The sequence below is a fragment of the Heterodontus francisci genome, chromosome 34 (assembly GCF_036365525.1).
Source record: "Heterodontus francisci isolate sHetFra1 chromosome 34, sHetFra1.hap1, whole genome shotgun sequence".
Classification (NCBI taxonomy): Eukaryota; Metazoa; Chordata; class Chondrichthyes; order Heterodontiformes; family Heterodontidae; genus Heterodontus; species Heterodontus francisci.
In genome coordinates, this window is record NC_090404.1 from 15,114,557 (window position 1) to 15,138,191 (window position 23,635).

Below are 23,635 nucleotides of genomic sequence, written 5' to 3' on the forward strand. Positions count from 1 at the left end.
ACTGAGTCCAGTTCTGATCACTCTGCACCTTGGGGACAGGGTCCAGTTCTGGTCACTCTGCACCTTGGGGACTGGATCCAGTTCTGGTCACTCTGCACCTTGGGGACTGGGTCCAGTTCTGGTCACTCTGCACCTTGGGGACTGGGTCCAGTTCTGGTCACTCTGCACCTTGGGGACTGAGTCCAGTTCTGGTCACTCTGCACCTTGGGGACTGAGTCCAGTTCTGGTCACTCTGCACCTTGGGGACAGGGTCCAGTTCTGGTCACTCTGCACCTTGGGGACTGAGTCCAGTTCTGGTCACTCTGCACCTTGGGGACAGGGTCCAGTTCTGGTCACTCTGCACCTTGGGGACTGAGTCCAGTTCTGGTCACTCTGCACCTTGGGGACAGGGTCCAGTTCTGGTCACTCTGCACTGTGAGGACTAGGTCCAGTTCTGGTCACTCTGCACCTTGGGGACTGAGTCCAGTTCTGGTCACTCTGCACTGTGAGGACAGGGTCCAGTTCTGGTCACTGTGCACTGTGAGGACTGGGTCCAGTTCTGGTCACTCTGCACTGTGAGGACAGGGTCCAGTTCTGGTCACTCTGCACTGTGAGGACTGGGTCCAGTTCTGGTCACTCCGCACTGCGAGGACTGGGTCCAGTTCTGGTCACTCTGCACTGTGAGGACAGGGTCCAGTTCTGGTCACTCTGCACTGTGAGGACTGGGTCCAGTTCTGGTCACTCCGCACTGTGAGGACTGGGTCCAGTTCTGGTCACTCTGCACTGTGAGGACTGGGTCCAGTTCTGGTCACTCTGCACTGTGAGGACTGGGTCCAGTTCTGGTCACTCCGCACTGTGAGGACTGGATCCAGTTCTGGTCACTCTGCCCCTTGCGGACTGTGTCCAGTTCTGGTCACTCTGCACCTTGGGGACTGAGTCCAGTTCTGGTCACTCTGCACTGTGAGTACTGGGTCCAGTTCTGGTCACTCTGCACCTTGGGGACTGAGTCCAGTTCTGGTCACTCTGCACTGTGAGTACTGGGTCCAGTTCTGGTCACGCTGCACTGTGAGGACTGGGTCCAGTTCTGGTCACTCTGCACCTTGGGGACTGGATCCAGTTCTGGTCACTCTGCACTGTGAGGACAGGGTCCAGTTCTGGTCACTCCGCACTGTGCGGACTGGATCCAGTTCTGGTCATTCTGCACTGTGAGGACAGGGTCCAGTTCTGGTCACTCTGCATCTTGGGGACTGAGTCCAGTTCTGGTCACTCTGCACTGTGAGGACTGGGTACAGTACTGGTCACTCCGCACTGTGAAGACAGGGTCCAGTTCTGGTCACTCTGCACCTTGGGGGCTGGATCCAGTTCTGGTCACTCTGCACCTTGGGGAATGGGTCCAGTTCTGGTCACCCTGCACTGTGAGAACTGGGTCCAGTTCTGGTCGCTCTGCACCAGGAGTACAGGGTCCAGTTCTGGTCACTCTGCACCTTGGGGACTGGGTCCAGTTCTGGTCACTCTGCACTGTGAGGACAGGGTCCAGTTCTGGTCACTCTGCACCTTGGGGACTGAGTCCAGTTCTGGTCACTCTGCACCATGGGGACTGGGTCCAGTTCAGGTCACTCTGCACTGTGAGGACTAGATCCAGTTCTGGTCACTCCGCACTGTGAGGACTGGGTCCATATCTGGTCACTCTGCACCTTGGGGACTGGGTCCAGTACTGGTCACTCTGCACTGTGAGGACTGTGTGCAGTTCTGGTCACTCTGCACCTTGAGGACTGAGTCCAATTCTGGTCACTCTGCACCTTGGGGACTGAGTCCAGTTCTGGTCACTCTGCACTGTGAGAACTCGGTCCTGTTCTGGTCACTCTGCACCTTGGGGACTGAGTCCAGTTCTGGTCAGTCTGCACCTTGGGGACTGAGTCCAGTTCTGGTCACTCTGCACCTTGGGGACAGGGTCCAGTTCTGGTCACTCTGCACCTTGGGGACTGAGTCCAGTTCTGGTCACTCTGCACTGTGAGGACTGGGTACAGTACTGGTCACTCCGCACTGTGAAGACAGGGTCCAGTTCTGGTCACTCTGCACCTTGGGGGCTGGATCCAGTTCTGGTCACTCTGCACCTTGGGGAATGGGTCCAGTTCTGGTCACCCTGCACTGTGAGAACTGGGTCCAGTTCTGGTCGCTCTGCACCAGGTGTACAGGGTCCAGTTCTGGTCACTCTGCACCTTGGGGACTGGGTCCAGTTCTGGTCACTCTGCACTGTGAGGACAGGGTCCAGTTCTGGTCACTCCGCACTGTGAGGACTGGGTCCAGTTCTGGTCACTCTGCACCTTGGGGACTGGGTCCAGTACTGGTCACTCTGCACCTTGGGGACTGGGTCCAGTACTGGTCACTCTGCACTGTGAGGACTGTGTCCAGTTCTGGTCACTCTGCACCTTGGGGACTGAGTCCAGTTCTGGTCACTCTGCACCTTGGGGACAGGGTCCAGTTCTGGTCACTCTGCACCTTGGGGACTGAGTCCGGTTCTGGTCACTCTGCACCTTGAGGACTGAGTCCAGTTCTGGGCACTCTACACTGTGAGGACTGGGTCCAGTACTGGTCACTCTGCACCTTGGGGACTGGGTCCAGTACTGGTCACTCTGCACTGTGAGGACTGTGTCCAGTTCTGGTCACTCTGCACCTTGAGGACTGAGTCCAGTTCTGGTCACTCTGCACCTTGGGGACTGAGTCCAGTTCTCGTCACTCTGCACCTTGGGGACAGGGTCCAGTTCTGGTCACTCTGCACCTTGGGGACTGAGTCCAGTTCTGGTCACTCTGCACCTTGGGGACAGGGTCCAGTTCTGGTCACTCTGCACCTTGGGGACTGAGTCCAGTTCTGGTCACTCTGCACCTTGGGGACTGGGTCCAGTTCTGGTCACTCTACACCATGGGGACTGGGTCCAGTTCAGGTCACTCTGCACTGTGAGGACAGGATCCAGTTCTGGTCACTCCGCACTGTGAGGACTGGGTCCATATCTGGTCACTCTGCACCTTGGGGACTGGGTCCAGTACTGGTCACTCTGCACTGTGAGGACTGTGTCCAGTTCTGGTCACTCTGCACCTTGAGGACTGAGTCCAGTTCTGGTCACTCTGCACCTTGGGGACTGAGTCCAGTTCTGGTCACTCTGCACTGTGAGAACTCGGTCCTGTTCTGGTCACTCTGCACCTTGGGGACAGTCCAGTTCTGGTCACTCTGCACCTTGGGGACTGAGTCCAGTTCTGGTCACTCTGCACCTTGGGGACAGGGTCCAGTTCTGGTCACTCTGCACCTTGGGAACTGAGTCCAGTTCTGGTCACTCTGCACCTTGGGGACTGAGTCCAGTTCTGGTCACTCTGCACCTTGGGGACAGGGTCCAGTTCTGGTCACTCTGCACTGTGAGGACAGGATCCAGTTCTGGTCACTCTGCACCTTGGGGACTGGGTCCAGTACTGGTCACTCTGCACTGTGAGGACTGTGTCCAGTTCTGGTCACTCTGCACCTTGAGGACTGAGTCCAGTTCTGGTCACTCTGCACCTTGGGGACTGAGTCCAGTTCTGGTCACTCTGCACTGTGAGAACTCGGTCCAGTTCTGGTCACTCTGCACCTTGGGGACTGAGTCCAGTTCTGGTCACTCTGCACCTTGGGGACTGAGTCCAGTTCTGGTCACTCTGCACCTTGGGGACAGGGTCCAGTTCTGGTCACTCTGCACCTTGGGGACTGAGTCCAGTTCTGGTCACTCTGCACCTTGGGGACAGGGTCCAGTTCTGGTCACTCTGCACCTTGGGGACTGAGTCCAGTTCTGGTCACTCTGCACCTTGGGGACAGGGTCCAGTTCTGGTCACTCTGCACCTTGGGGACAGGGTCCAGTTCTGGTCACTCTGCACTGTGAGGACTAGGTCCAGTTCTGGTCACTCTGCACCTTGGGGACTGAGTCCAGTTCTGGTCACTCTGCACTGTGAGGACAGGGTCCAGTTCTGGTCACTGTGCACTGTGAGGACTGGGTCCAGTTCTGGTCACTCTGCACTGTGAGGACAGGGTCCAGTTCTGGTCACTCTGCACTGTGAGGACTGGGTCCAGTTCTGGTCACTCCGCACTGCGAGGACTGGGTCCAGTTCTGGTCACTCTGCACTGTGAGGACTGGGTCCAGTTCTGGTCACTCTGCACTGTGAGGACTGGGTCCAGTTCTGGTCACTCTGCACTGTGAGGACTGGGTCCAGTTCTGGTCACTCCGCACTGTGAGGACTGGGTCCAGTTCTGGTCACTCCGCACTGCGAGGACTGGGTCCAGTTCTGGTCACTCTGCACTGTGAGGACTGGGTCCAGTTCTGGTCACTCTGCACCTTGGGGACTGAGTCCAGTTCTGGTCACTCTGCACCTTGGGGACAGGGTCCAGTTCTGGTCACTCTGCACTGTGAGGACTGGGTCCAGTTCTGGTCACTCTGCACCTTGGGGACTGAGTCCAGTTCTGGTCACTCTGCACCTTGGGGACAGGGTCCAGTTCTGGTCACTCTGCACCTTGGGGACTGGGTCCAGTTCTGGTCACTCTGCACCTTGGGGACTGAGTCCAGTTCTGGTCACTGTGCACAGTGAGGACAGGGTCCAGTTCTGGTCACTCTGCACCTTGGGGACAGGGTCCAGTTCTGGTCACTCTGCACCTTGGGGACTGAGTCCAGTTCTGGTCACTCTGCACCTTGGGGACAGGGTCCAGTTCTGGTCACTCTGCACCTTGGGGACTGAGTCCAGTTCTGGTCACTCTGCACCTTGGGGACAGGGTCCAGTTCTGGTCACTCTGCACCTTGGGGACAGGGTCCAGTTCTGGTCACTCTGCACTGTGAGGACTAGGTCCAGTTCTGGTCACTCTGCACCTTGGGGACTGAGTCCAGTTCTGGTCACTCTGCACTGTGAGGACAGGGTCCAGTTCTGGTCACTGTGCACTGTGAGGACTGGGTCCAGTTCTGGTCACTCTGCACTGTGAGGACAGGGTCCAGTTCTGGTCACTCTGCACTGTGAGGACTGGGTCCAGTTCTGGTCACTCCGCACTGCGAGGACTGGGTCCAGTTCTGGTCACTCTGCACTGTGAGGACTGGGTCCAGTTCTGGTCACTCTGCACTGTGAGGACTGGGTCCAGTTCTGGTCACTCTGCACTGTGAGGACTGGGTCCAGTTCTGGTCACTCCGCACTGTGAGGACTGGGTCCAGTTCTGGTCACTCCGCACTGCGAGGACTGGGTCCAGTTCTGGTCACTCTGCACTGTGAGGACTGAGTCCAGTTCTGGTCACTCTGCACTGTGAGGACTGGGTCCAGTTCTGGTCACTCCGCACTGCGAGGACTGGGTCCAGTTCTGGTCACTCTGCACTGTGAGGACTGGGTCCAGTTCTGGTCACTCTGCACTGTGAGGACTGGGTCCAGTTCTGGTCACTCCGCACTGTGAGGACTGGATCCAGTTCTGGTCACTCTGCCCCTTGCGGACTGGGTCCAGTTCTGGTCACTCTGCACTGTGAGGATTGGGTCCAGTTCTGGTCACTCTGCACTGTGAGGACTGGGTCCAGTTCTGGTCACTCTGCACTGTTAGGACAGGGTCCAGTTCTGGTCACTCTGCACCTTGGGGACTGAGTCCAGTTCTGGTCACTCTGCACTGTGAGTACTGGGTCCAGTTCTGGTCACTCTGCACCTTGGGGACTGAGTCCAGTTCTGGTCACTCTGCACTGTGAGTACTGGGTCCAGTTCTGGTCACGCTGCACTGTGAGGACTGGGTCCAGTTCTGGTCACTCTGCACCTTGGGGACTGGATCCAGTTCTGGTCACTCTGCACTGTGAGGACAGGGTCCAGTTCTGGTCACTCCGCACTGTGCGGACTGGATCCAGTTCTGGTCATTCTGCACTGTGAGGACAGGGTCCAGTTCTGGTCACTCTGCATCTTGGGGACTGAGTCCAGTTCTGGTCACTCTGCACTGTGAGGACTGGGTACAGTACTGGTCACTCCGCACTGTGAAGACAGGGTCCAGTTCTGGTCACTCTGCACCTTGGGGGCTGGATCCAGTTCTGGTCACTCTGCACCTTGGGGAATGGGTCCAGATCTGGTCACCCTGCACTGTGAGAACTGGGTCCAGTTCTGGTCGCTCTGCACCAGGAGTACAGGGTCCAGTTCAGGTCACTCTGCACCTTGGGGACTGGGTCCAGTTCTGGTCACTCTGCACTGTGAGGACAGGGTCCAGTTCTGGTCACTCCGCACTGTGCGGACTGGATCCAGTTCTGGTCATTCTGCACTGTGAGGACTGGGTCCAGTTCTGGTCACTCTGCACCTTGGGGACTGGGTCCAGTACTGGTCACTCTGCACTTTGGGGACTGGGTCCAGTACTGGTCACTCTGCACTGTGAGGACTGTCTCCAGTTCTGGTCACTCTGCACCTTGGGGACTGAGTCCAGTTCTGGTCACTCTGCACCTTGGGGACAGGGTCCAGTTCTGGTCACTCTGCACCTTGGGGACTGGATCCAGTTCTGGTCACTCTGCACCTTGGGGACTGAGTCCGGTTCTGGTCACTCTGCACCTTGAGGACTGAGTCCAGTTCTGGTCACTCTACACTGTGAGGACTGGGTCCAGTACTGGTCACTCTGCACCTTGGGGACTGGGTCCAGTACTGGTCACTCTGCACTGTGAGGACTGTGTCCAGTTCTGGTCACTCTGCACCTTGAGGACTGAGTCCAGTTCTGGTCACTCTGCACCTTGGGGACTGAGTCCAGTTCTCGTCACTCTGCACCTTGGGGACAGGGTCCAGTTCTGGTCACTCTGCACCTTGGGGACTGAGTCCAGTTCTGGTCACTCTGCACCTTGGGGACAGGGTCCAGTTCTGGTCACTCTGCACCTTGGGGACTGAGTCCAGTTCTGGTCACTCTGCACCTTGGGGACTGGGTCCAGTTCTGGTCACTCTACACCATGGGGACTGGGTCCAGTTCAGGTCACTCTGCACTGTGAGGACAGGATCCTGTTCTGGTCACTCCGCACTGTGAGGACTGGGTCCATATCTGGTCACTCTGCACCTTGGGGACTGGGTCCAGTACTGGTCACTCTGCACTGTGAGGACTGTGTGCAGTTCTGGTCACTCTGCACCTTGAGGACTGAGTCCAATTCTGGTCACTCTGCACCTTGGGGACTGAGTCCAGTTCTGGTCACTCTGCACTGTGAGAACTCGGTCCTGTTCTGGTCACTCTGCACCTTGGGGACTGAGTCCAGTTCTGGTCACTCTGCACCTTGGGGACTGAGTCCAGTTCTGGTCACTCTGCACCTTGGGGACAGTGTCCAGTTCTGGTCACTCTGCACCTTGGGGACTGAGTCCAGTTCTGGTCACTCTGCACTGTGAGGACTGGGTACAGTACTGGTCACTCCGCACTGTGAAGACAGGGTCCAGTTCTGGTCACTCTGCACCTTGGGGGCTGGATCCAGTTCTGGTCACTCTGCACCTTGGGGAATGGGTCCAGTTCTGGTCACCCTGCACTGTGAGAACTGGGTCCAGTTCTGGTCGCTCTGCACCAGGAGTACAGGGTCCAGTTCTGGTCACTCTGCACCTTGGGGACTGGGTCCAGTTCTGGTCACTCTGCACTGTGAGGACAGGGTCCAGTTCTGGTCACTCTGCACTGTGAGGACTGGGTCCAGTTCTGGTCTCTCTGCACCTTGGGGACTGGGTCCAGTACTGGTCACTCTGCACCTTGGGGACTGGGTCCAGTACTGGTCACTCTGCACTGTGAGGACTGTGTCCAGTTCTGGTCACTCTGCACCTTGGGGACTGAGTCCAGTTCTGGTCACTCTGCACCTTGGGGACAGGGTCCAGTTCTGGTCACTCTGCACCTTGGGGACTGGATCCAGTTCTGGTCACTCTGCACCTTGGGGACTGAGTCCGGTTCTGGTCACTCTGCACCTTGAGGACTGAGTCCAGTTCTGGGCACTCTACACTGTGAGGACTGGGTCCAGTACTGGTCACTCTGCACCTTGGGGACTGGGTCCAGTACTGGTCACTCTGCACTGTGAGGACTGTGTCCAGTTCTGGTCACTCTGCACCTTGAGGACTGAGTCCAGTTCTGGTCACTCTGCACCTTGGGGACTGAGTCCAGTTCTCGTCACTCTGCACCTTGGGGACAGGGTCCAGTTCTGGTCACTCTGCACCTTGGGGACTGAGTCCAGTTCTGGTCACTCTGCACCTTGGGGACAGGGTCCAGTTCTGGTCACTCTGCACCTTGGGGACTGAGTCCAGTTCTGGTCACTCTGCACCTTGGGGACTGGGTCCAGTTCTGGCCACTCTACACCATGGGGACTGGGTCCAGTTCAGGTCACTCTGCACTGTGAAGACAGGATCCAGTTCTGGTCACTCCACACTGTGAGGACTGGGTCCATATCTGGTCACTCTGCACCTTGGGGACTGGGTCCAGTACTGGTCACTCTGCACTGTGAGGACTGTGTCCAGTTCTGGTCACTCTGCACCTTGAGGACTGAGTCCAGTTCTGGTCACTCTGCACCTTGGGGACTGAGTCCAGTTCTGGTCACTCTGCACTGTGAGAACTCGGTCCTGTTCTGGTCACTCTGCACCTTGGGGACAGTCCAGTTCTGGTCACTCTGCACCTTGGGGACTGAGTCCAGTTCTGGTCACTCTGCACCTTGGGGACAGGGTCCAGTTCTGGTCACTCTGCACCTTGGGGACTGAGTCCAGTTCTGGTCACTCTGCACCTTGGGGACAGGGTCCAGTTCTGGTCACTCTGCACTGTGAGGACAGGATCCAGTTCTGGTCACTCTGCACCTTGGGGACTGGGTCCAGTACTGGTCACTCTGCACTGTGAGGACTGTGTCCAGTTCTGGTCACTCTGCCCCTTGAGGACTGAGTCCAGTTCTGGTCACTCTGCACCTTGGGGACTGAGTCCAGTTCTGGTCACTCTGCACTGTGAGAACTCGGTCCAGTTCTGGTCACTCTGCACCTTGGGGACTGAGTCCAGTTCTGGTCACTCTGCACCTTGTGGACAGGGTCCAGTTCTGGTCACTCTGCACCTTGGGGACAGGGTCCAGTTCTGGTCACTCTGCACCTTGGGGACTGAGTCCAGTTCTGGTCACTCTGCACCTTGGGGACTGAGTCCAGTTCTCGTCACTCTGCACCTTGGGGACAGGGTCCAGTTCTGGTCACTCTGCTCCTTGGGGACTGAGTCCAGTTCTGGTCACTCTGCACCTTGGGGACAGGGTCCAGTTCTTGTCACTCTGCACTGTGAGGACTGGGTCCAGTTCTGGTCACTCTGCACTGTGAGAACTGGGTCCAGTTCTGGTCACTCTGCACTGTGAGGACAGGGTCCAGTTCTGGTCACTCTGCACTGTGAGAACTGGGTCCAGTTCTGGTCACTCTGCACTGTGAGGACAGGGTCTAGTTCTGGTCACTCCGCACTGTGAGGACTGGGTCCAGTTCTGGTCACTCCGCACTGTGAGGACTGGGTCCAGTTCTGGTCACTCTGCACTGTGAGGACTGGGTCCAGTTCTGGTCACTCTGCACCATGAGGACCAAGTCCAGTTCTGGTCACTCTGCACCATGATGACTGGGTCCAGTTCTGGTCACTCTGCACTGTGAGGACAGGGTCCAGTTCTGGGCACTCTGCACTGTGAGAACTGGGTCCAGTTCTGGTCACTCTGCACCTTGGGGTCTGGGTCCAGTTCTGGTCACTCTGCACCTTGGGAACTGGGTCCAGTTCTGGTCACTCTGCACTGTGAGGACTGTGTCCAGTTCTGGTCACTCTGCACTGTGAGGACAGGGTCCAGTTCTGGTCACTCTGCACTGTGAGGACAGGGTCCAGTTCTGGTCACACTGCACTGTGAGGACTGGATCCAGTTCTGGTCACTCTGCACCTTGGGGACAGGGTCCAGTTCTGGTCACTCTGCACTGTGAGGACAGGATCCAGTTCTGGTCACTCTGCACCTTGGGGACTGGGTCCAGTACTGGTCACTCTGCACTGTGAGGACTGTGTCCAGTTCTGGTCACTCTGCACCTTGAGGACTGAGTCCAGTTCTGGTCACTCTGCACCTTGTGGACTGAGTCCAGTTCTGGTCACTCTGCACTGTGAGAACTCGGTCCAGTTCTGGTCACTCTGCACCTTGGGGACTGAGTCCAGTTCTGGTCACTCTGCACCTTGTGGACAGGGTCCAGTTCTGGTCACTCTGCACCTTGGGGACAGGGTCCAGTTCTGGTCACTCTGCACCTCGGGGACTGAGTCCAGTTCTGGTCACTCTGCACCTTGGGGACTGAGTCCAGTTCTCGTCACTCTGCACCTTGGGGACAGGGTCCAGTTCTGGTCACTCTGCTCCTTGGGGACTGAGTCCAGTTCTGGTCACTCTGCACCTTGGGGACAGGGTCCAGTTCTTGTCACTCTGCACTGTGAGGACTGGGTCCAGTTCTGGTCACTCTGCACTGTGAGAACTGGGTCCAGTTCTGGTCACTCTGCACTGTGAGGACAGGGTCCAGTTCTGGTCACTCTGCACTGTGAGAACTGGGTCCAGTTCTGGTCACTCTGCACTGTGAGGACAGGGTCCAGTTCTGGTCACTCCGCACTGTGAGGACTGGGTCCAGTTCTGGTCACTCCGCACTGTGAGGACTGGGTCCAGTTCTGGTCACTCTGCACTGTGAGGACTGGGTCCAGTTCTGGTCACTCTGCACCATGAGGACCAAGTCCAGTTCTGGTCACTCTGCACCATGATGACTGGGTCCAGTTCTGGTCACTCTGCACCTTGAGGACTGGGTCCAGTTCTGGTCACTCTGCACTGAGGACTGGGTCCAGTTCTGGTCACTCTGCACTGAGGACTGGGTCCAGTTCTGGTCACTCTGCACCTTGAGGACTGGGTCCAGTTCTGGTCACTCTGCACTGTGAGGATTGGGTCCAGTTCTGGTCACTCTACACCTTGGGGACTGGCTCCAGTTCTAGACTCCCTGTGATCTGCACACCCTCCGACCCAGCTCCCCCCACCCCCAGTTTGAAAAGCGTACATGGACATGTGCTCTGATTGGTGGTTACTGGGGAACCGAGGTCACATTGGGAGTTTGGGGGAGGGGAATTCCTTTGTGACATGTGACAAGACGCAAGATATAAACAGTCTGTGACATCAGCCCCTCCCTCAAAGATTCTACAAGGAAGTGCATCAGTTTTGGGCGACTAACGAGGCGGAAGGCAACGCTGGGAAACGTCTGGGTGTTCAACTCAGTGCCAACTTGCCTCTCAGTGTCTGCCCCTCGCCTGCACAGACGTGGCGTCCATTAGCCGGCCCTTGAGTGGGTGAGTGCGTCCATCCTGGCAAAGGCCGCGTCCGATGATTGCCCAGCTCTGCATCAGGAGCTGGAGGGTGCAAGCCGATTCCTCGAGCCTTTTCCAGAAGTTTCCGTATCTGAATTGTCCACAGAATCAGACTCGCTCTTCCCACAACCGCCAACACCACCCCCTCCCACCCCTTCGACCTTCTCCCTCTCTCTCTCCTCAGCTCCAAGTCACTACCCTATCCGACTCACTCCTCCTTATCGCCGCGCCCTCACTCTGTTGAATTGAAGGTTGCCCGCCTCATCTCTTCAGTCTCCTCCCCTCCCTCAGTCACCCCCTCCCAAAGTTTCTCCTCCCTCGGTCTCTCAGCTCGCTCAGCCTCCCCTCCCTCAACCTCCCCTCCAAATCTACATTTAGAAATTTTAAAACCCAAGCTTGGCATCAAATAACTTGGTGACGACCCTCATCTTCCATCGAACTCCCCTGGCAATGCCTCCGCCGCTACAACATACTCTCCAGAAGTCTCAGTTCCTTGTTTTCAAATCCCGATACGCCCTTCCCCATTTCTAATCTCCAGCCCAACAACCCTCCGAGATCTCCGAGCCCTCCTCTAATTCCGGCCTCTCGAGCATCCCCCGATTTTAATGGTTCCACCATTGGCGGCCGTGCCTTCAGCTGCCTGGGCCCCGAGCTCTGGAATTCCCTCCCTGAACCTCTCCCCCTCTCTCTCCTTCTTTAAGAAGTTTCTTCAAACCTCCTTCTTTGACCACCCTGTCCTAATATCTCCTCATGGGGCTCGGTGTCAAATGTTGCTTGATAATCGCTCCTGCTGCACCTTAGGACATTTTACAATGTAAAAGGCACAGTATAAACACAAAGGAAAGCCCAGGATCCTTCACTCTGAACCTGAATTCCCCCAATCCCCTCTTCCAAATCAGGGATATGAGGAGCAGAAAGGAGAAGGGGGGAACGAGGAGTGAGGTAGGAGACAAGGGGGAGTGTGGTGAGGGGGACCGAGGGCAGGAAAGAGAAAAGGGGGAGTGAGGCGTGAGAAAGCAGATTGGGAGTGAGGAGGGGAAGAAGAGGGTGAGTGAAAAGCAGAAAGGAGAAGAGGAGGAGTGGGGCAGAAGAGGGGAAGGAGAAGAGGGACAGCGAGGAGAGGGAAAGGAGAAGAGGGAGAGTGAGGAGAGGGAAAGGTGAAGAGGGGAAGTGAGGAGAGGAGTAGGAGGAGGGAGTGAGGAGAGGAGAAAAGGAGTCAGGTGAGGGAAAGGTGAGGAGGGGGAGTGAGGAGAGTAGGGGGAGTGAGGAGAGGAGAAAAGGAGTAAGGTGAGGGAAAGGTGAAGAGGGGGAGTGAGGAGAGGGTAAGAAGAGGGGGAGTGAGGAGCAGGAAGGAGAAAGGGGAGTGAGGAGAGGGGAAGATGAGGGGAGTGAGGAGCAGGAATGATAGAAGGAGGGGATGGAGGAGTGGAGACAGCGCAGAGGATGCAACCTAATCTAACGTGAGCCCTCAATGTTTTACATGAACTCGGCTTCCATGGCCAAAGACATGGCTACCGAGTATGATGACAGGTCTCCCCTGAAGACCAGTGAGCATGCTGCAGCCACAGAAGGTAAGAGACACTTGCTAGACATGGCTGCATGAGGGATTGTGCTTAAAGTTGGGAACTTTTTAAAAAATCGTTCATTCTTTTTAACGACACAGACCAGAGTCACAGGGGGATATTTGACACTGTGGGGCTTCATGGTCAAGCTGCTCTTGTACGATGGGAGTGAATGGGAAGGGGTTTGGGTCCATTGGGATTGTGTACAATGGGAGTGAATGGGAAGGGGTTTGAATCCATTGGAATTGTGTACAATGGGAGCGAATGGGAAGGGGTTTGAATCCATTGGAATTGTGTACAATGGGAGCGAATGGGAAGGGGTTTGAATCCATTGGAATTGTGTACAATGGGAGCGAATGGGAAGGGGTTTGAATCCATTGGAATTGTGTACAATGGGAGCGAATGGGAAGGGGTTTGGGTCCATTGGGATTGTGTACAATGGGAGCGAATGGGAAGGGGTTTGGGTCCATTGGGATTGTGTACAATGGGAGCGAATGAGAAGGGGTTTAGGTCCATTGGGATTGTGTACAGTGGGAGCAAATGGGAAGGGGTTTGAATCCATTGGAATTGTGTACAATAGGAGTGAATGGGAAGGGGTTTGGGTCCATTGGGATTGTGTACAATGGGAGCGAATGGGAAGGGGTTTGGGTCCATTGGGATTGTGTATAATGGGAGTGAATGGGAAGGGGTTTGGGTCCATTGGGATTGTGTACAATGGGAGTGAATGGGAAGGGGTTTGGGTTCATTGGGATTGTGTACAATGGGAGCGAATGGGAAGGGGTTTGGGTCCATTGGGATTGTGTACAATGGGAGTGAATGGGAAGGGGTTTATGTACAATGGGATTGTGTACAATGGGAGTGAATGGGAAGGGGTTTGGGTCCATTGGGATTGTGTACAATGGGAGTGAATGGGAAGGGGTTTGGGTCCATTGGGATTGTGTACAATGGGAGTGAATGGGAAGGGGTTTATGTACAATGGGATTGTGTACAATGGGAGTGAATGGGAAGGGGGTTGGGTCTATTGGGATTGTGTACAATGGGAGTGAATGGGAAGGGGTTTATGTACAATGGGATTGTGTACAATGGGAGTGAATGGGAAGGGGTTTGTGTACAATGGGAGTGAATGGGAAGGGGTTTGGGTCCATTGGGATTGTGTACAATGGGAGTGAATGGGAAGGGGTTTGAATCCATTGGAATTGTGTACAATGGGAGCGAATGGGAAGGGGTTTGAATCCATTGGAATTGTGTACAATGGGAGCGAATGGGAAGGGGTTTGAATCCATTGGAATTGTGTACAATGGGAGCGAATGGGAAGGGGTTTGAATCCATTGGAATTGTGTACAATGGGAGCGAATGGGAAGGGGTTTGGGTCCATTGGGATTGTGTACAATGGGAGCGAATGGGAAGGGGTTTGGGTCCATTGGGATTGTGTACAATGGGAGCGAATGAGAAGGGGTTTAGGTCCATTGGGATTGTGTACAATGGGAGCAAATGGGAAGGGGTTTGAATCCATTGGAATTGTGTACAATAGGAGTGAATGGGAAGGGGTTTGGGTCCATTGGGATTGTGTACAATGGGAGCGAATGGGAAGGGGTTTGGGTCCATTGGGATTGTGTATAATGGGAGTGAATGGGAAGGGGTTTGGGTCCATTGGGATTGTGTACAATGGGAGTGAATGGGAAGGGGTTTGGGTTCATTGGGATTGTGTACAATGGGAGTGAATGGGAAGGGGTTTATGTACAATGGGATTGTGTACAATGGGAGTGAATGGGAAGGGGTTTATGTACAATGGGATTGTGTACAATGGGAGTGAATGGGAAGGGGTTTGTGTACAATGGGAGTGAATGGGAAGGGGTTTGGGTCCATTGGGATTGTGTACAATGGGAGTGAATGGGAAGGGGTTTGAATCCATTGGAATTGTGTACAATGGGAGCGAATGGGAAGGGGTTTGAATCCATTGGAATTGTGTACAATGGGAGTGAATGGGAAGGGGTTTGTGTACAATGGGAGTGAATGGGAAGGGGTTTGGGTCCATTGGGATTGTGTACAATGGGAGTGAATGGGAAGGGGTTTGGGTCCATTGGGATTGTGTACAATAGGAGTGAATGGGAAGGGGTTTGGGTCCATTGGGACTGTGTACAATGGGAGTGAATGGGAAGGGGTTTGGGTCCATTGGGATTGTGTACAATGGGAGTGGATGGGAAGGGGTTTGGATCCATTGGGATTGTGTACAATGGGAGCGAATGGGAAGGGGTTTGGGTCCATTGGGATTGTGTACAATGGGAGTGGATGGGAAGGGGTTTGGATCCATTGGGATTGTGTACAATGGGAGCGAATGGGAAGGGGTTTGAATCCATTGGAATTGTGTACAATGGGAGCGAATGGGAAGGGGTTTGGGTCCATTGGGATTGTGTACAATGGGAGTGAATGGGAAGGGGTTTGGGTCCATTGGGATTGTGTACAATGGGAGTGGATGGGAAGGGGTTTGGATCCATTGGGATTGTGTACAATGGGAGCGAATGGGAAGGGGTTTGAATCCATTGGAATTGTGTACAATAGGAGTGAATGGGAAGGGGTTTGGGTCCATTGGGATTGTGTACAATGGGAGCGAATGGGAAGGGGTTTGGGTCCATTGGGATTGTGTACAATGGGAGCGAATGAGAAGGGGTTTGGGTCCATTGGGATTGTGTACAATGGGAGTGAATGGGAAGGGGTTTGGGTCCACTGGGATTGTGTACAATGGGAGTGAATGGGAAGGGGTTTGGGTCCATTGGGATTGTGTACAATGGGAGTGGATGGGAAGGGGTTTGGATCCATTGGGATTGTGTACAATGGGAGCGAATGGGAAGGGGTTTGAATCCATTGGAATTGTGTACAATGGGAGCGAATGGGAAGGGGTTTGAATCCATTGTAATTGTGTACAATAGGAGTGAATGGGAAGGGGTTTGGGTCCATTGGGATTGTGTACAATGGGAGTGGATGGGAAGGGGTTTGAATCCATTGGAATTGTGTACAATAGGAGTGAATGGGAAGGGGTTTGGGTCCATTGGGATTGTGTACAATGGGAGCGAATGAGAAGGGGTTTATGTACAATGGGATTGTGTACAATGGGAGTGAATGGGAAGGGGTTTGGGTCCATTGGGATTGTGTACAATGGGAGTGAATGGGAAGGGGTTTGGGTCCACTGGGATTGTGTACAATGGGAGTGAATGGGAAGGGGTTTATGTACAATGGGATTGTGTACAATGGGAGTGAATGGGAAGGGATTTGGGTCCATTGGGATTGTGTACAATGGGAGTGAATGGGAAGGGGTTTGAATCCATTGGAATTGTGTACAATGGGAGTGAATGGGAAGGGGTTTATGTACAATGGGATTGTGTACAATGGGAGTGAATGGGAAGGGGGTTGGGTCTATTGGGATTGTGTACAATGGGAGTGAATGGGAAGGGGTTTGAATCCATTGGAATTGTGTACAATGGGAGCGAATGGGAAGGGGTTTGGGTCCATTGGGATTGTGTACAATGGGAGTGAATGGGAAGGGGTTTGTGTACAATGGGAGTGAATGGGAAGGGGTTTGAATCCATTGGAATTGTGTACAATGGGAGCGAATGGGAAGGGGTTTGAATCCATTGGAATTGTGTACAATGGGAGCGAATGGGAAGGGGTTTGGGTCCATTGGGATTGTGTACAATGGGAGTGAATGGGAAGGGGTTTGTGTACAATGGGAGTGAATGGGAAGGGGTTTGTGTACAATGGGAGTGAATGGGAAGGGGTTTGTGTACAATGGGAGTGATTGGGAAGGGGTTTGTGTACAATGGGAGTGAATGGGAAGGGGTTTTAGGTCTATTGGGTTTGTGTACAATGGGAGTGAATGTGCAGGGATTAGGTCCTTTGGCATTGAGATTGAATGGGTATGTGGTGGGACTGGACACACACGAGGTCCAGATTTTACTTAAGCACTGCTCATTGGGTCATAAACATGCTCACACCCAATGAGGCTCTGGGCAGTGAACCTCAAGGCACCGGAAGGGAAGTACTCCAGTGACTCAAGGCCCCATAATTTAATGTCAAAACTCCCATTGTCACTACTGAGGGAGCGCTGCACTGCCAGACATGACACCGAGGACCCCATCTGCCTTCTCGAATGAAGGTAAAGAAATCCCACATTTTTTTCGAAGCAGAGTTCTCCCTTGACCTGATCTCTCAACCAACATCACTAAAAGGAAACTGTTTATCTGGACTTTGATGTGTTATGGCCACGTGCTGAGGAGTTTGGATGGTTCCCACTGTTCAACTCCGACCCGTGCGCATCAAGTGTGTTTTGTTATTAGTGTTTAACCGCTTGGTGTTTTATTCACATTCACTCCCAAGGAGAGACAGATGGAAAGGAAAAAAATGTAAGCGATTATAAATGGGGATAGGTTTCATGGGCGGTAACGGTAAACCTGTTGAATTCTCTTGGAAATCCAGTTCTCGATGGGTGCAGGCCTGAGATGATTGTAGATTACTCTCTTGGTTGGAAGTTCAGTTGAAGTTGGTGGATCACTTCTAGTTCACTGCGGTACAGCGTAGATGCAGAACTCTACAGCAGGCCATGTGCCTTCTGGTTTGCGGGAAACAACCTTCTGGATGCTGCCTTCTTTTCTTTGGTCTCCCTCGGACAGCTGCTTTTTAAGGTCAAGGTATGTTACTTCTTGCCTCCTGGTAGGAGACACTTTGGTCTCTCCCTCATGGTGATAGCACAATAGCCCAGGATGTGGCGACTTCACACCTTCTTTGTTTCAGGAGAACCCATTCAATTCTGGAATGTTTTAGGGTGTAGGATGGGCGCAATTGACACCTCTTCACTTTGAAGGTTTTCCTTTGTCCCTTTATCAGAGAGTTTGAATGTACAAAGGTGGAGCCGTTTTATCTTCTGCGACCATTTTGGAGCATTGCTCACTTATTTAAAAAGGTCCATTTTTCAAAAAAGACAATGTTTTTATAACTCTTCAGATTTTGTCCCTAATTTGTACCATCACACTTCTTGCGTGCGTGACAGCTCTAATCGCTGCTTCTGGGATCCTGCTGTGCATGTACTTCCCACCGCATTTTCCCACATGGCAGAAGTGGGCAACGCTACAGAAACAAACCTGATTGGCCGTGCAGCTCTTTGGGCTGTTGCAAGGCTCTATTATAAATGCTTGTTTTCGCTGGTTCATTCCTCAGGGCAATGCCTAGATCAATCAGCCTCAAGCTGCCTGGTTTAAATTTTTTTTAAAAGCTTGGCAGTTAACTGTCAGTCACGGTTACCTGGTGCATTCTCCATGGCAACGCCTCTACCAATCAGAGTTTACTTGCCAACCAATCAGCACTCTCTTCTCATCCAGTATAAAGTTGTTGTTTTCCCTTACATTGGTATTCTTGCAGAGTGTCCTGATGAGTGCAAGACGAAAACCTTGGACAACATATCTCCATTTTCAGCAATACTCAAGTTCTGTACTACCAAACGACTGTTTGTTCTATTTGGATTCAGAGGGAATATGAGACCTTAAATTCTTTTTTACCCTTGATCATTGCCTAATACGCCCCGTCGGAAAGTGTCTACAGAGTGGGTGCAGGAGGGAAGGAGGCTTCAGTTGCGATCAGAACCGTGGCTAGGCTGTGATACACCCACTCGCTGCCATATCTCTCCATCCCCCATTCCCCCAAACCTGCAGCCAAGCGAGGGGTCAGTTCCCTTCATCGGGAGGGGGAGGGGAAAAGCGAGCGGGAGAATGTAAGAATTTGAGTACAACTAACTTGGACGAATCTCCTCCATGCTCAGGATACAGAGATGCACCACCTGGTTACACTGAGAGCGAGAACATGTTTTCCAACAGCTTAGATGACAGGACCATCCGCCGTCACTTCATTAGGAAGGTAAACAGCAAGTTTGTCAAGGAATGCTGCTGTGAGTTTTTGCGTCAGTGCAAAACGAAGGCTGAAACAAGACCATTAGGACAGTGTAGAGGGAGCTTTACTCTGTATCTAACTCTGTTTTGTTAGTAGAGGGAGCTTTACTCTGTATCTAACCCCGTTTTGTTTGTAGAGGGAGCTTTACTCTGTATCTAACTCTGTTTTGTTAGTAGAGGGAGCTTTACTCTGTATCTAACTCCGTTTTGTTAGTAGAGGGAGCTTTACTCTGTATCTAACCCTGTTTTGTTTGTAGAGGGAGCTTTACTCTGTATCTAACTCCGTTTTGTTAGTAGAGGGAGCTTTACTCTGTATCTAACCCCGTTTTGTTAGTAGAGGGAGCTTTACTCTGTATCTAACTCCGTTTTGTTAGTAGAGGGAGCTTTACTCTGTATCTAACCCCGTTTTGTTTGTAGAGGGAGCTTTACACTGTATCTAACCGTTTTTTTTTATAGATCAGGTGGCCTTTATTCCCTAAGCACCCTTTTTAATAAAGTTATTTATTTAAAATGTATATAAACAGATAAATAAAACAAAAACTCAAATTAAAATGCCATTCTCAGCGTCGACAATGCACTCCAATCCCTGCGGTGCCCACCGGTCGCAGAAGGCCTCAAGCGTACCGGCGGACACCGCATGCTCCTTCTCCAGGGACACCCGGGCGCGAACATAACCGCGGAAGAGGGGCGGGCAATCGGGGAGGACGGACCCCCCGACGGCCCGCAACCTGGACCTGTGAATTGCCACCTTGGCCAGGCCCAGGAGCACACCGACGAGGAGATCCTCCTCCCGGCCCTCGCCCCTCTGCACCAGGAGCCCAAAGATCAGGAGCGTGGGACTGAAGTGCAGCCAGAATTTGAGGAGCAGCCCCTTCAAATACTCAAAGAGGGACTGCAACCTCACACACTCCATATATACATGGAACATGGACTCGTCCAGGCCGCAGGAAGTACAGGCGGCCCGGGAGTCCGTGAACCTACTTAAAAGTCTATTGCACGGGACTGCCCTGTGCAACACCCTCCACCCCAGGTCCCCAATGTAAAGGGGGAGGATTCCCGCGTACAAAGATCTCCACGCTCCCGAGCCCCCTCGTCACCTGCAGTGAGGAGCAAACCAGAGGCTTCGGCTACTCCTCCGCCCGCCGGTCCATCCCCGGAGTCGGCCGCCCGGACAGCCGAGGCGCTCTCCTCCACCAACGGGGGAGTGCCCTGACTGGAGGCGACCAGGTTCCAGACTCGGAATAGATCCCGGTAAAAGACAGGCAACTCCCTCAGAGAGGCGCGGCTAACAGTCTCCACCGGGAGCTGCGTGTCGTCTTGAAGGCAGTGACACTGGCGGAAAAAATACATGGCCAGTGCACACCAACTGGGAGGACGCTCGACGTACAGGTATCTCTGCAGGGTCCGAAGGCGGAGAGTCACAGCCTGGGTGCGGACACATACCAGTGACTGGCCGCCCTCCTCAATCGGGAGACCCAGTGTTTCCTCTTGCCCCAGAAGAAAACATAGCCTTCCCGTACATCTTCAAGGCTGCAACAATGGCCGAGTGGCCAACAACCTTGGCCATTGCCTTTACGCAGGCCTCAATGGACATGGTAGGGCGGACATAGCTCTTTACCCCATGGCTGGATGTTATTAATTTAAAAGGTGACAGGACCACATGGGCAGCCACAGAGGCTGCAAAGGTGGAAGAGGGCCCCACCACCGGTGATGACAGGCTTGCCATGGGTCCAAGAATTAAACCCACCCCGAAATGCAGGCTTGCAAATCGAACAAAATGAAAGGTTCACAAGAAATACTGAAAAGAAAACAAGGAACAGGTTAAGGGAGAGGCTGAGAGTATAGAGAAGAGGGAAAAACATGCTGTAAGGGATGACTTGCGTTCCGGAGGTGGTGCACTTAAAACAGTCTTTCCCAGCACTCTTGGTCTTCCGGTCTTCTGTTCGGGGGAGGTGTCTTCACCTGGTTCAGCTGCAGCTGCCCAGGCACTCTCTATCCCCTTCTGTCTCTTTAGCCGGGCAGCTTCAGCTGACCCAGGCTGGGCAATTGGGGTGGGGAGGGAGCTTCCCTTTGTGCTTATTGCAGAAGCACAGATTCCTACAGAATTGGCATCTCCACTCCTTGTTGTTCCGGCCACTTGTTCCTCCCCCAACAGTCCAAAGCAAAGCAAAGTTCTGGTGTTCAGCACCCACCTCCAAATAAAGCCTTGTTTCCAAAAAAAAAGTCTCTTTCTTCACTGTAAAGGTATCATTTCTCAAGCTCTCCCTCTGCAAAGTGTAGCTCCTCTCTCCACCTCTGCAACCTCCAACTGCCACCAGTGCTGTCAGCTGAGGCTTGTTGCTGCAATCAGCAGTCAGCATCTCCAATCAAGCAACAGCCAACCCCGTTTTTTTTTGTGTAGAGGGAGCTTTACTCTGTATCCAACCCTGTGCTGTACCGGTCCTGGGAATGTTTGATGGGGACAGTGTAGAGGGAGCTTTACTCTGTATCTAACCAGGCCGTGCCTTCAGCTGCCTGGGCCCCCTAGCATAGTGCCCCAATCCTGTTGTCACATCACCCCCATCACTCGACATGCCGTCATGACTGTGTTTGGCTCCCCAGGTGTTTGTGATCCTCGGCATTCAGCTGCTATTCACCTTTGGGCTGGTGTGCATCTTCACCTTCTCCACAGACATCAGGGTCTATGTTCTGAAGACTCCGGCACTTTACTACTCGTCCTTGGGTATCTTCATCTTCATCCTGCTCACCCTGACCTGCTGTGGAAACGTTCGAAGGAAGCACCCATGGAACCTCATCTTCCTGGTGAGCAGAGTCATTACACACTCAGGCTGCGGAGGCTCTGTTCCCGATACCCACAATCTGGGCCTGAGTCGTAGCTCAGTCCATCCCACTCTCACCTCATCCAAGCCTTTGGGACATCCAGCCCCATCCATTCCAAAGCTCTCCTGGCCGCCCTCCCCACCTCCCACTCTCTGTGAACTTCAGCTCCTCCAAACACTCTGCTGCCCTAACCCTAACCCGAACTCCCCCCGAGTCCCATTCATCCATTGTGCCCCCGTGCGCTCGCTGGCCTACACTGGCTCCCGATCTGGCAACAGCTCGATTTTGAAATCCTCATCCTGGTTTTCAAATCCCTCCATGGCCTCACCCGCTCCCCCACTACCCTCTGAAACCTCCTCCGGCCCTTCAACCTGCCGAGATCTCTGGGCTCCTCCATTTCCGGCCTCTTGAGCATCCCTGATTTTAATGGCTCCACCATTGGCAGCCGTGCCCTCAGGAATACCCTCCCGAAACCTCTCCCTCCTCCTTTAAGACGTTCCTTAAAATCTATTCTTTGACTAATCTTTTGATCACCTGTCCCCATGGTTCCTCACGTGGCTGGAAGGTTTTGGGCAAGAGATGCTGGGGTTGGGGGGGGCGGGGTGGGGAATATGAGGAAGAACTTTTTCAGTCAGTGAGTGCTAATGCCCTAGAACTCGCTGCCACGATGGTGGTGGAAGCGGAGACGTTCCATGACTTCGAGAGGAAGTTGGATGGGCACTCGAGGGAAATAAACGTGCCGGGGCTATGGAGATTGAGACAGAAACTGGGACTGACTGCATAGCTCTGTGGAGAGCCAGCATGCACTCAATGGGCCAAATGGCCTTCTTCTCTGCCCTAGATGACTCCATGACTCATCAATTGATAATCGCTCCTCTGACGTGCCTTGGGACATTTTATTGCATTACAAACGCAAGTGATTGTTGTACCGGGCAGAACAGACTGACTTCAAACTGCCAAGAGGTTTAGGAAGGGAATTCCTGAAGTCAGGGCCCAGACGTCTGCAGGCATGGCTGCCATGGAAAGGGGCGAAGGAAGTGGGGAATGGAGGAAGAGACTAGGACTGGCTTTACACTCGAAAAGGAACCTACATGCAGGGCAATGAGGAAAAGAACAGGGGAAGTGGGACTAAATGGATAGCTGCGTCAAGGAACCAGCACAGGTACGAGGGGGCCGAATGGCCTCCTTAGCTACTGTATGAATGGGTAAAAGTGAGCGTGTTAAGACTGGTGAAAGCCCCAGCCGGTTCACTCATGTCCTTCAGGGGAAGGAAACCTGTCAGCCTTAGCCAGTTTGGCCCTATATGTGACTCCAGCCCCAGGAAGTAAAACGCACCCAAGGCAGAAGTTATAGAATCACCTATGGCACAGGAGGCGGCCATTCGGCCCACTGAGTCCATGCCAGCTCTCCCCGGAGCTATTCAGTCAGTCCCACTGCCCCGCGCTATCCCCGTAGCTCCTGCAAGTTTATTTCCTTCGAGTGCCCATCCAATTTCCTCTTGAAGTCATTGATCGTCTCCGCTTCCACCACCCTTGTGGGCAGCGAGTTCCAGGTCATTACCACGCGTTGTGAAAAAGTTCTTCAACTTGTGTCCCCTAGTCCTTGTACCATTTGTTAACGGGAACAGTTCTTCCTTGTCTAACACGTCTAAGCCTGTCATAATCTTATACACCTGTCAAATCCTCCCTCAATCTCCTTTGCTCCAGGTAGAATCCCCGCTTCTCCAACCTAACCCTTGTAACTGAAATTCCCTCATCCCTGGAACCAATCTGGTAAATCTCCTCCGCACCCTCTCAAGGACCCTCACATCCTTCCTGAAGTGTGGGGACCAGAACTGGACACAATACTTCAGTTGGGTCTAAATCAGGGTTTTTTTTTTAAGAGATACAACATTGAAACAGGCTCTTCGGCCCACCGAGTCTGTGCCGACCAACAACCACCCATTTATACTAACCCTGCAGTAATCCCATATCACCTACCTACACTAGGGGCAATTTACAATGGTCAATTTACCTATCAGCCTGC

General features: G+C 53.5%; 1 protein-coding gene across 2 annotated transcripts in view; it reads left to right on the forward strand.

Annotated features, from left to right (window-relative positions):
* si:ch211-284o19.8 (protein lifeguard 1) overlaps nucleotides 1-23,635 on the forward strand; it is a 53,127-nt gene that overhangs the window by 20,927 nt on the left and 8,565 nt on the right. The window contains exons 2-4 of one of the 2 annotated variants that reach the window (XM_068014448.1): nucleotides 12,801-12,866; nucleotides 18,664-18,758; nucleotides 21,392-21,592. In XM_068014448.1, the coding sequence (XP_067870549.1) occupies nucleotides 12,803-12,866; nucleotides 18,664-18,758; nucleotides 21,392-21,592 (360 nt within the window). In that variant the 5' untranslated portion in view covers nucleotides 12,801-12,802. The remainder of the gene's footprint in view (nucleotides 1-12,800; nucleotides 12,867-18,663; nucleotides 18,759-21,391; nucleotides 21,593-23,635) is intronic. The other variant, XM_068014449.1, reaches the window with a different exon arrangement.